The sequence below is a fragment of the Polistes dominula genome, unplaced genomic scaffold, assembly GCF_049000335.1.
Source record: "Polistes dominula isolate Pdom_NZ unplaced genomic scaffold, Pdom_raw_medaka contig_77, whole genome shotgun sequence".
Lineage (NCBI taxonomy): Eukaryota > Metazoa > Arthropoda > Insecta > Hymenoptera > Vespidae > Polistes > Polistes dominula.
In genome coordinates this window covers 2,530,751-2,543,351 of record NW_028301152.1, presented here as the reverse complement: position 1 = coordinate 2,543,351, position 12,601 = coordinate 2,530,751, and the positions used below count along the sequence as shown (strand labels likewise).

Genomic DNA, 12,601 nt, shown 5'->3' with positions numbered 1-12,601 from the left:
ACAACTAAAAAGAAAATATATAAATATTAATTAATTCTAAGAAAATTATTAAATATCTATTACCTGTTTAGAAAGTACCATTTGAACTGACTGTCTCCCAATATCCTTGAAGGATATTCCCCTAACACAACCGCAACGATAAAAAATCTTAGCAGAAATATCTAACCTTCAGACTTTTCTATCAAAATGAATAAAAATTTAAATTCAAAAAATCGAACTTTCATTTAATCAGTATATCGAGGCAATAAGCAAAAAAAAAAACAAGTCAGATAATTAGTGTAGTTTTATTTGAGTGTATAAAAATATAATAGGTACGATTATCGTATTTACGTTTTTTTTTTACGATTAGCGATTTATCGCTTTTTTGGCTCGTATTTCTTGATTTATTTGATGTTTCGAACGCGTACCGTTCGAATTCGTTCCCCGAAGAGAGTTCGCAAGTCGGTGTGTAAGTCGATGAAGGGAGAACGCGATTACCGCATTCGCGTTACACGTCTCTTGCATTTCGTAACCCCATGACGAGACGAGAAGGCTCTTAAGAATACGAAAAGACTGTCTGAGTGACCGCTGTTCTCTCCATTCGAGATATACCTGCCTTCGGGTTACTAACCTGCCCGATCGATCGTCGTAAAATCCATTCAGAGGAATTGTCTCCAAAAATATCTCTCTTCGTACTTTCGACGAATTTAATTCAAAGTGCTCGGTCATCCAATAAATTTTACGTGAATTGGTGTATTCGTTCTTTTTTTGGATACGTCGAACTTACGTAAATGCATCAAGAATAAGAATAAGTTAACGATAGCTATGAATCGTAGATAATAATCTATGTATTTTCATCTACATATTATCTTATATAATTTCACTCTGATGATTATTTAATAGAAAAATAAATTTCATTAAAAATATATAACAGGAAGCAAAAAATATAAATATATCGTATTTTTGTAACTGATTAATTTGTTTAACATCTTAGAAATATTTAAGGAGGTATTTCAAATGAAACGTTAAAGAACTCTGAAAATATTTCCAATAGAAAATGTAATATTTCCGAGCAATAAAACGCTTGGTCTCGGAATGGAAGAAAAAAACATTGTCGTGAAAGCGATGGAAGGTACGTAATTTGAAGAGAATGATAAAAAGAAATAAAAGAGAACTGAAAAAAGGATAAAACGATCGGAAATATCAAAGTCTCGACGGAAACGTCGAGATACTACTTCATCCCTCTTCCGACGAGGTATCTGGCCCTTGGCCAAGCCGAAACGCTTACTTGGCTTGTCGGCTGGGATACATCTTCTACCCGAGTCTACAATGCGGTACGAACCGCTGTACGTGCAACGACCTCATGATCTTGAACTTGTCGGTATTTTGACATAGCCGTTGCAGACGTCATCGTAGTCTTAGCCATCGTACTTGGTCTTCAAAATGGTAAACGACGTAAGAAGAAATAAAAGGATTTTGCGATGATTCCTAAGGGAAAGATAATGATTGAGAAAACAGAAAAAGAAGGGAAAGATCAATATTAAAGGATACATTTAATTTTAATCGCTATTCGGAAATCGTACATGAGTTATTTAATACGATACCAAAAGCATATAATTGTGTCAATTTATTTTATAAACAAATATAATTTTAATATTAAATAAATCATAAAATTCATTTTTTTTTCAACTTGTTGACCTAGTTGTCATAATTAATTATGTTCGTTTTATCTATATCAGAAGATCTAGTTGCGAAGAGATTCATTTAAATGGTACTTACGTAGCTCGAGTGACTAACTCAAGTTGAAAGCAAGTTGAAAGCAAGCTGAACGAAGATGAAAAAACGAGGAAAGGACGCTCTCTAAATCTAAAAACTAACAGCGAAAAGTTAGATTTTACATTCATTGGGCAACGTAATCCTTTATGGTCGCCACATACGCCGACTGTTTTTTCTTTTCTCTCGTTTCCATGCGTTGTCTTTATACTCCTGCCCGACGAGTGCAGCTTCTCGCGAATGCGATTACGTGCCTCTTAGGATGTCTCGTCTAGAAACGTTATGCCGCGCCGGAGCAACTCGTTCCGCGTGCGCCTTTTTTCAACTTTTTTCTAATCTCATCAACGACGACCTTGAATGGAGATGTCTGATGAATGAACTTATTCCACGTATTCTGTAAGAAACATTTTCTCTGAAATCGTACATTTGCAATCATATGGTCAAATAGATATCAACATTGTTATTTTTATTATACGAGATGGATAATTAGATAATTATCATCCAAAGCGTATCCATTTATCTGTTGTAGATTCACATCACCGATTTTCCACTTTTAAATCTAATAAAAATTTCAAAAAATAATAGACAGTCTTCTAAGAAAGTAATTCTCGTGGTTGGATTTCGGAATGCAGGTCATTCCTTCCACAAATCTCGAGATATCCTGAAAAACACAGAATCAGATTATACGCAAGTTTGTGTTATCTCTTGTCGGCTACCGTATATAGCCTTTTTGCTAGAATTATCACGAGGATCCAAAGAGAGTAGAAAAAAAAGAAAGAAGAGGAAGAGGAGATCAGTAGAACCATGCCGCAGTTGTCGTCCTCCTACTAATTTTTTTCTCGCATGTCTGTTTGTTGTACGTCCATGTACTTCTCTGGCACTTGCTCACGAAAAGCAGCAGTCTTCTTGCGTATGAACGGTATGCAAAGTTCTTTTCTCTATTTCCCTCAAGTAACCTTTCTTGTACGCGTGCGTATGAGCATACACACACATACACGTAAACACATATATAGAATACACATACACAATCAGTGGTTACGGTGTTCAAGGCATAGACCTCATTTACGGTCTCGGACGCGACGCAACCGATGAATTCTGTATTGCATCGTTGACGAGCGCTTCTCGAGTTTGAATGCATTGTGATTGCATTGTGCAGTAGAATAGACCTTCTTGCTCCGATACATCCGTTCCTTCCTGACAGGACACATATTGTGAGAATGAAAATCTTTTTTCCGTTTGCCCGCATATAGAGAACGGGAAGGAGATAAATAGACAAAGAAATAGAAAGTCTCGTGATCTATCCTCAACATATACACTCCAAACTTCCTACGAATTACTTTAAACGGTTGAAATTTTAATGCCTCTCTCATCGTAGCTTAGACCGTCTTCCGATAGGAATTACGATCCTAATCGCTACGGCGCTATCCTCAAGAGACTCTTCGAGCTTTTAGTACCACCAACTATTTACGGCACGTGGTAGAAGAGACTCTTTCTCTCGTTAGTCGTTAGTCGTTAGAAAATATAGCAGAATCCTTTACCTCAGTGACCGTCCTCGGTTTATCGACGGTAAAATATTTTTTTATCTCAACCAGAGGTTATTGTATCTTTCATCGAAATCGAGTTAATTCGTGCTGACGACTCGCATAGATAGAGGTAGGGATAGTTAAGGGGTTCCTTTTAACCGTCTACCATCTCGTGTCTCGAGGACGACTACTATTACTACTACTACTACTACTACTACTACTACTACAACGACGGTGCAAGGTACCGATGTTGATTAGGTCGAAACGTACGATTCGAAGTACGGCCTCGAGTACTTACCTTTAGCCGCGAGACTCGATTGCCTTTCTCAGAATTAGATAAGTCCCTTTATTGGTGATCGGATCACTGCGGGAGCGGCAGTGCCAGCAGCAAGTTCAAGGTTACCTCGTTAAAAATAGCCAAGCTTGGCAAAGTCAAGAGGAGATAAAAATGGTGGCGGGGAGGTAGAATCAGAAATGTAGAAAGAGAATGACTGTAGTTGCTTACTGCTTCTATTACAACTAGAACTTATCCGGAAATGTACTGAAAAGTATAAATCTACCAACCGATCAGTCGATTCATGATAATCAATTGATCGATCGATCGATTTCCGATGAATTTTGATTAGTATCCGATAGATCTTGAAGGAAATCTTTGACAAAACCGTACTTTAATAAATTACACTAAAGGAAATATTTCCATATAAATATAATAATAATCATTTGATGAAATAAAAATTATTAAATAAATAAAAATAAAATATGTGTACAAGACTTCTAAAAAATAAAATGTAACCCTAATGACAAGAACTCCATAAAGATTAATGACGGTTTTCACAATTTACAAAAAACATAATAAGTGATTTCTGCAAGAGATGATTGTTCAAATAAACGAACACGAACTTGTTTCCATGAACGAACACGCTCGCGCGTGCACGCTTTTAATGTCTTACCTGATGCTAGGTAGGTATAAGCAAATTGAGTGTGTCAACGTTTTTGCCACGCGATCTACGCTTAGCGTCATTCCTCGGTCGTGCTTTATGACTCTAAATATTGTAAAATGGGTAAAGAGCACGTCAGACGTGCACGAATTTCTTTACGTGACTCTGCATTCGTAAAGACAAATAATAATCGCGATAACTCGACTTCATCATGACATATGTATACGATCGATAGTTTGAATATTTATTACTACAAAAAATAGTGAGTACAATAATATATTTAAAAAACCTTACAAAATAAAACGTTCGTCAGTTGATGTGTTTATAATCGTAGATCCTGGAAGAGAGGGCTTACAAATTTGTTCAATTTTTTACTGTCATAATTCATTAAAATATTTAATTGATAATAATCTGTATTCGTTCATGTAATTCATAAAAAAAATGCTTGCCGCGTAACTCTTCCAATCCACAATTCTACAAAAACAGACTGAAACGAACAAAAGATATTTACCTACCGGCAGTTCGACGCTTTCAAAAGGATTAGTTTATATGATATAATAACAGTGTGGTCAACGTCACTTTTTATTAGATAATCAAAGTAATAACACTATAATTGCAACACTTCTCATGAATGAATATTTAATCATAATATATGATTAGTTTCAAATTTCTGTTACACGTTTCTGTTGTCACAGTCATCGTCATCGTCATCGTCATCGTCATCGTGATTGTCATTGTCATTGCCATCGTCATCGTCATCGTTGTCATAACTGTCGACAGTAAAAATTATGCATTACCAAGCAATATTTTTCGTCGATTTGACATAATGTTTATTCTCATTGCATTGATGAAACTTTGTTCCTGAGAAGCAATACAAATGAATTACTTTCTGACCTCCAACCCAACAGGAGTGTCTTTTTATCACTTAACATACCATGATATACCGTGAACGTCTTCGATAAAACCGGTGACGAGTAAAATGCATACATTTTTTATAATACGCATATTTATATTTATGTATAGGTACACTTACGGTACAAGGGCAAAAATTGGATATAAGGATTGTATATAATGCAATCCGATCATCCTATTTCCTCCCTCGGTTCTACCCACTTCTAAAAATTATAACGTCGACGAGATCGTCGTTGATATCCTAATCATATATTTATTTTTGTCTACCTACTCGCAGGAAATGTATACCTTTCTCATTTCTGAACGTAGAATCAATCACATAAGATACGACATCAGAATTATTATTTTCTTTTTATAAGAAAAAAAAACACACACACAAAAAGCAAAAAAAAAAGAGATAATAATTATACATATATATATATATATATATATATAAGAAATTCAGTTGAAGTGATTGGATTTCTGATGTTGTTTGACATAACAGAAAAATTAATTCAAAACTAATGAATTACTATTTTAGTTAATGAAAGAAGGACGAGGATTTGTTCGCAAGGCTCAATTGATAACGAGCAAACTTGCTCTATTGCAACTATTAAGAGAAAGAGAAAAAAAAATTTAGAGAGAAAAAAAAATAAAATAAAAATTGTATATATATATATATATATATATATATATATATATATATATATATATATATATATATATATATATATATATAAACAAAAATAAAATTTGGTATACCTATTAAACTAAAGCGATTATATTATTGTGAATAATTCACTCTTTCTCGATATCACGTATTTCTTTCCTCTTTTCTTCCTTCTTCGTGTATCTTTCTCTCGCTATCTTACGTGATTGATTCTTCTCGAAGTTCTTTTTTCTATGATTATTTATAATTTCAGAACATGATCATATTTATCGCGTTCTATCGTATCCTTTCTTTCCTTCATTTTTATATTATAATTTTTTTTGTTATATTATTTAGTTTAAAAACTACTATAATAGATATACTAACAATAAGAAATAAGTAAAAACAATTGTCTGCTGTTGCTTCTAACACGTGCACAACAGTGAAATACATTTTTTTCTATGCTCTTCGTCTTCTTTGAAAATGAAGATATATTTGCAGGGCATAGTTAAAGAGTAAATGAATAAGAAGAAGAAGAAGAAGAAAGAGAAGTAGAAAAAATATGAAAAGACTAGTAAAAGGTGAAAAGGCTAAAAGAAATTAGGAAATCACTTTCGATAAACTTTGAAAATAATTAAAATCGATTCGAATTGCTACTTGTATAATATACTTTTAGATCTTTTGACGTAATACCCGAAAGTATTTAATTAAGCAAAACTTTCTGTGCATATCTAATAATAAACATTAATAAGAAGTTATCATTTTGAACTATACACAAAATTATTTGCATAATTTCAATAAATTATACATTCTTCTCTAATAATTAAGAAATTTGTTTTCTTTTTTCGTTCACTTTCTTCCTTGACAATTAATTTCTTTCATTCTACTTTTGTCTCGTTATTTTTTTAAACTAATTCTCTTAGCTTCTTCTTTTTCTCTTTCTCTCTATCGTTTATTTTTTGTATTATCGTGTGCATATTTCTCTCTCTCTCTCTCTCTCCCTCTCTCTCATACAATCACTAAAGATCTTTAAGTAATTACAATTTCGTCAAAAAATAGGACGTTATTCTTTTACTCTCTTTAAATCTTTCATGCTCAATCCTCTCTATAATAATTTTTTGATTCATATGATTTTCCTTGTTGTTCTCTTTTTTTATTTTCTTATCTCTCTGTCTGCCTCTCTCTCTCTCTCTTTCTCTCTCTCTTACACGCTCTCATTTATTTAAAATCGTTTAAAAGCCACGAATATAGAAATAACGCTCGGTAGAAAAAGTTTATAACTACGCCGCAAGCAATCGATTGCAGAGTATAACTTGAGTTGTATATTCTATAATAATTCGTACACTTTTTTTACCAAACGTTAAAATGTTTTTGTAAATTAATCGAACATAGTCACAACAAATTAGTATAGTCTTTGCCAATCAATTCTTACTGTTCGGAATGTTAACAACTTCTGATAATATTCTTTCCTTCATTCTTTATTTCCACGTAACAAATTTTTGTCATTAAAGCTCACAAATAAGAAAGGTTACGATACTAATTGTAAATAATCATGATTATTGTTCCTGCTTAAATCAATGTATACTTTTCTATTATAATGACTTGTCTTATTACTAATCACTAAATTTTACAAGAACAATTGTGGTAAATTACAAATAAGGGAAAAGCATACGGTGCGAGCAACGTGTACGTTCTATTTTTTTTCTCGTTACGATCGATTTTCTCCGTCTTACAGAATTATTACCATCTAATCAGCCTTTACTTCGTACAATTCGGTGCTTTTATTATTATTCATTTAAACGATTTAATAATATATCACTGATAAAATACATATAATGCATATATGTATATACATATAAGTACGAACAGTGGTATAATTTTTTGCAGATACTATGAAACGTAACGAAAGAAAACTAGCTCTCCCGAAGGCTTTCATTATATTTTTTCTAATTAACATCTAAATAATATTTAATTAAACAGGGTAAAGTTAAAAGTAAATTAGTGTCTCGTACAGAATATTTCAGTATTTGAAAACTAAATTACATTTCTAATCTATTAATAAAAATACTTTTATTATTATTTTTTTTTATTTAAAAAGAAAAAAATCGGGACTAAAAGAGAACCATTGATAATACATCATCGCAGCCATATCAGTGACTCTACGAAACCGATAAATGTAAACGCGACTAAAAGAATGAATAAAAAGAATATTTTAATAGCGTTTAACGTCATTTAAAAACTGGAATAAAAAAGATACTACCCAGATTATTATAAATGTTTTTATAATTGAACTACTCTGTATGAGGATATATCAAACAAGAAGAGATTAAAAAAGAAAAATGACAGAAATATAAAGAAAAGAAGAGACATGACTTGCGCCAATCGCACAATCTACAACGAGTGCAATATATATTTAGTGCAGACATTGTAGAATATATGCAAAATATTCAAAACTTGTACAAATATGTATTCATACAAATACGATTTAAAAGGATGATATACAACAAATTCGGTCACAATAGATGACCCTCTTTGATAAAACGAGCCTAAGAAGAATAAAATGTGTAAAAACTGTCAAGATTCAATATTCTTGCTAACATTTGTTTCTTTTTTTTCTCTTTCCTTGTTTTCTGTCTCTTTAACATTCCCAACTTTTGATTAACCGCTTCCATTTATTCGTATTTTTAAGCAAACACTTTTCCTGAACACGGTCCTATCAAATCTACTTTCCCTTAAGAACCGGACTTAATATCTCATGATCGATACTTTCCTTACGTTCGTTTTATCTAGATTTTTCTTGAAATATCTTAAGTAAAGAAGAATACGGAGAAATTAGCATTCAGAAATGCAATGGAAAGTATTGCGGTCTCAGAATCTGTAAAAAGGTATCTTTAAACTGAAGATTTGAATATATCATTTAGGTTAAATACTTAACGCTCTGTATTCTCGGCAGCTTCTACTATTTTTTTTTCTTTTTTTTTTTTTTTTTTAATTTACTATGTTTAAAGCGAACGTGCAGAACCTTGTACAAACATTGTGACTAATGTTTGAACATTTTTGCAAAGAGGAACAAAAACAACAGGAAGAGTAACGACCACGCGATATGTAAGTTCGAGTTTCTTTCTTTCGTTTTGCTTCTATTTTTCCTTTTTTTTTAAAGGGGATGAACTTACGTAAAAATAAAAAATAAAAACACGTTTTTCGTTAACGCGTTTTTCCTTTACAAAGGATTTATTGGTTCAACAATGTGAAGAGAAACGCTCTTCTTTTTCTCTTTTCCTCTCTTCTTTGCTGTACTCTTGGTCTAAGTTTATGGTCTCAGTTTGCGCGGCGGGGAACGGGATATTTGTTTCATCAGTGGGAATATTTGGTCACGAAGTTATAGTCGTCTCAACCGAGGCCAGCCCATTCCATGAAGTCGGGTACCTCTCTCACCGGCACGTCCCTAGCGAGGGCTTTCACTCTCAGATTTCTGTCTTCCGTCAACAGCACGACTTCTCTCTTCAGACGTCGGGGCTGGTGATTCTCCTCTGTCGAGGTAAGATAAATTAGATTTTGTGAGCCTACGAAAAAATGGGCTCCGACTGAACCAGGATTTAAATTCGATTTCCCGTATTTTATGTTTGCTACACTCGCAACTAAACTACCCTTCTCATCCTCCGCCCCAAAAATACCCAATTTCCATTATTTCATAGTTTCTATAAGACTAATATAACTGGTGTCTTATAATTTTTTGTTTTTTCTTTTCATTTTTTTTTTTTACAGAATTAAGTTATCTACATTTATCACTTATTGGATAGGTTATTATTGATATCAGTTATTAATTTGAAACAAAATTAGAATTATTTACTTATTCTAATTTAATAAGTTATTTAAATCAAATTTTTGAAGATTAATTAAACTGATTATCAACGAATGTACAAAATTCAACATACCTGGATTATTAAGTTCTTTGATGCCTGTTCTACACAAACTCAAGCACGTAGCCAGAATTCTGTCATCATTTCTAGTCAATTTATCCTGCAACGAACATCAAAGAAAAAGTTAACGTTGTTAAATCTCGTTCTATCGTTTATTCCAACGTTCGACTATCTCTGATTTGAAACTTTAAGAAATGTTCGAAAAACCGGGGTGAGAAAGTAGAGAAAACCAGACAGGCAATAGACACGACAAAAAGAAATAATAACGAAGGGATTCTCGTTATCATGTCTCTCGACAAACCGAGTTTCGTGTTTGCAAACATATCAGAATCGTATATCCGATATATTACTATGAAGAAATACTGTAGAAATCACAAATGCGTGTTTCGCACTACAATTTATTTCCCATCGAAAAGTATCCATCTTTCCTATACGATATAAGAGAATTTCTTGGGTACTCTCGATTCCTTATCATAAAATTTGTACTTCAATGAACACCGATCTGTAATCCCTTTTCCTCTCTTCTTCTGCACCCTCTTTACTTCTTTGCATGCGTGAAAGATAGAATGGCTCCCTTTTTCTTTCTATTGATTTTTTTTTCTAGACCTATCAGAATGATAGGACTGAATTCCGATCTCTTGTATGACTTTTCTTACATCCAGGAAGCCGCAAATCAAAGATAATAAATAAAATAACTTAACAAAAAATTAAATTAAAAGTATTTGTCCTATCGCAGGACAATGTTGCTGAATCTATCTGCATGTTTGCGCATGCGCATAAGCGAATATTCTAGTCTGCGATAACGGCAGGAAGTAGTATACGGTATCTAACATGGTCTTAATCATATTTAAACAGATCGAGTCTTGTTAAAAAAATAGAAACCGTATATCCGCATTAAGATAGTGCTATTTCTATCGAGAGAAAAAAGAAGTGATAATGGATGCTTGTATAATAATTTAAAATGCTTTTTTGTTCTGTTTCAGCTAACTGTACTCATGAAAATTTATGTACTGATCCAGTATAAACTAAGATAAAAGTTATAAGTATTCATGTTATTTTAACGAATTCGATGATTTTTATTGATAATAAATAATTATTCATCGATTGGATGGATAAAAGCTGCTAATGATGAAAATAAGAGATCAATAATTTACCTTATCGACGTCTTCTTCAACGGTAAAGGTACTGGAAGTTAAGACGGTTCCTCTCGTGGTCAAACATCGAATCGCCGGGTTTCGGCTTCTAGCAAATGCCAATGCAGCTTTTGCACTTTCTGCCACTCTGGCTACATGTTCAGGATTCAAAGTCGCTCTCGACGCCGGTGGGCAATCCCTGGCATCGGCGCCTCTTGTCAAACCTTCCAATTCGTTTAGAACTGTAACAAAGTTTCATTTGTGAAAAAAATTCATTTACTTTTGATCTTCAGACAAAAGTCTTTTGTTCGATGATGATCCCAAGATTTCCGCCATATCGCATCAAATACATTCATGAGATTACCGATAATGTTTCTTTTACAGCATCTTTTCGGCGATACATAGAAAAAGAAAAAGAGAGAGACCGAGTACGAGCAAGTTTTAAATGGAAGTTAAATGAAGGAATTCGCGTTAATACTGTTAACTAAAAACTTTCGTCGTCCAACCTTTTTGTGAAGTTCTATTTCGCATATTTACTATTATCCTGAAAACCGGTTTCTCAGACTTTCCAGAAAAAAACTCATTTTCTTTAGTATCATTAAGAAGGCTTAGAGAAGATGGAAAGAACTTCTGACAAACTTAACAGGAATTTCTTTGCCTTCATGTTCGTGCGGATATTCTTCTTATATAACCATTTTTTAAAAGAGAAAACTTTAACAAAATTTACGTAAAAAGTAACAGGATTTGCTACCATCTATACAAATAAAAACGACGACTTTTGATCTTAGAATATTACCTAAACTCTTCATAATATTTAAATATAATAATTTAAACATTACGAAATAAATGTCGTAGGATAAGAAGTGCCTAAACGATAATGGATTGATTGTTAAAATGATAATAATAAAAAAAAATATCATGTGGGCAGATCACACGTGTTAGAAGTGAAACCTTCGAAAAACTAAGTTTCGAGAGAAAGAGACAACTGCAGAATATCAGGAGTAGGATAATTGTTGGGTTTATTTGTTATAATATTATTATTATATTATTGTTATCACATTCAAAAATTATTATACGTTTTATTGAAAACATATATAAATAGATAACATATTACACAGCAAGCAAGTTCTCAATTCAAAAAAAATAAGACAAGTTGCTTCTGGTAACTTAAAAATGCATGGTAACAAAACACCTCTGTTAGTCTAGTAAAAACCTCACTACTTTTCGGAAAAAACCTCACTACTTTTCGGAATATAATATAAGAATATATTATAAGAAAAACTGCATAGCTATATTCCGTCTCATTCCCTCGCAGTCTAAATCCTATGTTTGTCTCTTTTTCTCTCATTATTTAGTATGGCAACCGTTTCATAGCTTCGTTACATAACTCCGTTTCCGTTTATTTACTTTTCAGATCACTCCCATTCTAAAGAAGTTTTCACTTAAAAAAAAAAAACAATTACAGAGGAGATTGAAAAAGATGAAATGTAACTGGTGTGAAAATGTTTCAGTAAATTTTCTTTTGAAATCAAAGGTCAAGTAAATGAGGTAGTCTTTTCGAGCAAAATAGTAGAGACTACTAGCATCGATGGTGGTGAAGTTCAAAGGAACACGACGGGCCACAGGTTTGAAACATGGGTGCTCACGCAGTCGAATGGCAGAGCAAGTAGAGCGTCGCACACCGAAGTGGCACCAGTACGGCCAGTCTCTTCGTCGTCGGCCAATCGTCCCTCGTTTCAGACCGCACATACATGCATTCATGTATGAGCCGTGAGAACCTAACTGTGAACGCTCA

At 33.0% G+C, this 12,601-nt stretch overlaps 1 protein-coding gene across 4 annotated transcripts in view; it reads right to left on the bottom strand.

Annotated features, from left to right (window-relative positions):
* Window positions 1-8,715: 8,715 nt before the first annotated feature.
* The window catches only part of LOC107064140 (Smg6 nonsense mediated mRNA decay factor), a 93,134-nt gene continuing 89,248 nt past the window's right edge, over window positions 8,716-12,601 (bottom strand). For all 4 annotated transcript variants that reach the window (XM_015316500.2, XM_015316502.2, XM_015316503.2 and 1 more), the window contains 3 exons: window positions 10,828-11,048; window positions 9,689-9,773; window positions 8,716-9,283 (listed from right to left, as the gene is read on the bottom strand). In XM_015316500.2, coding sequence (XP_015171986.1) covers window positions 9,144-9,283; window positions 9,689-9,773; window positions 10,828-11,048 — 446 coding nt within the window. In that variant the 3' untranslated portion in view covers window positions 8,716-9,143. The remainder of the gene's footprint in view (window positions 9,284-9,688; window positions 9,774-10,827; window positions 11,049-12,601) is intronic.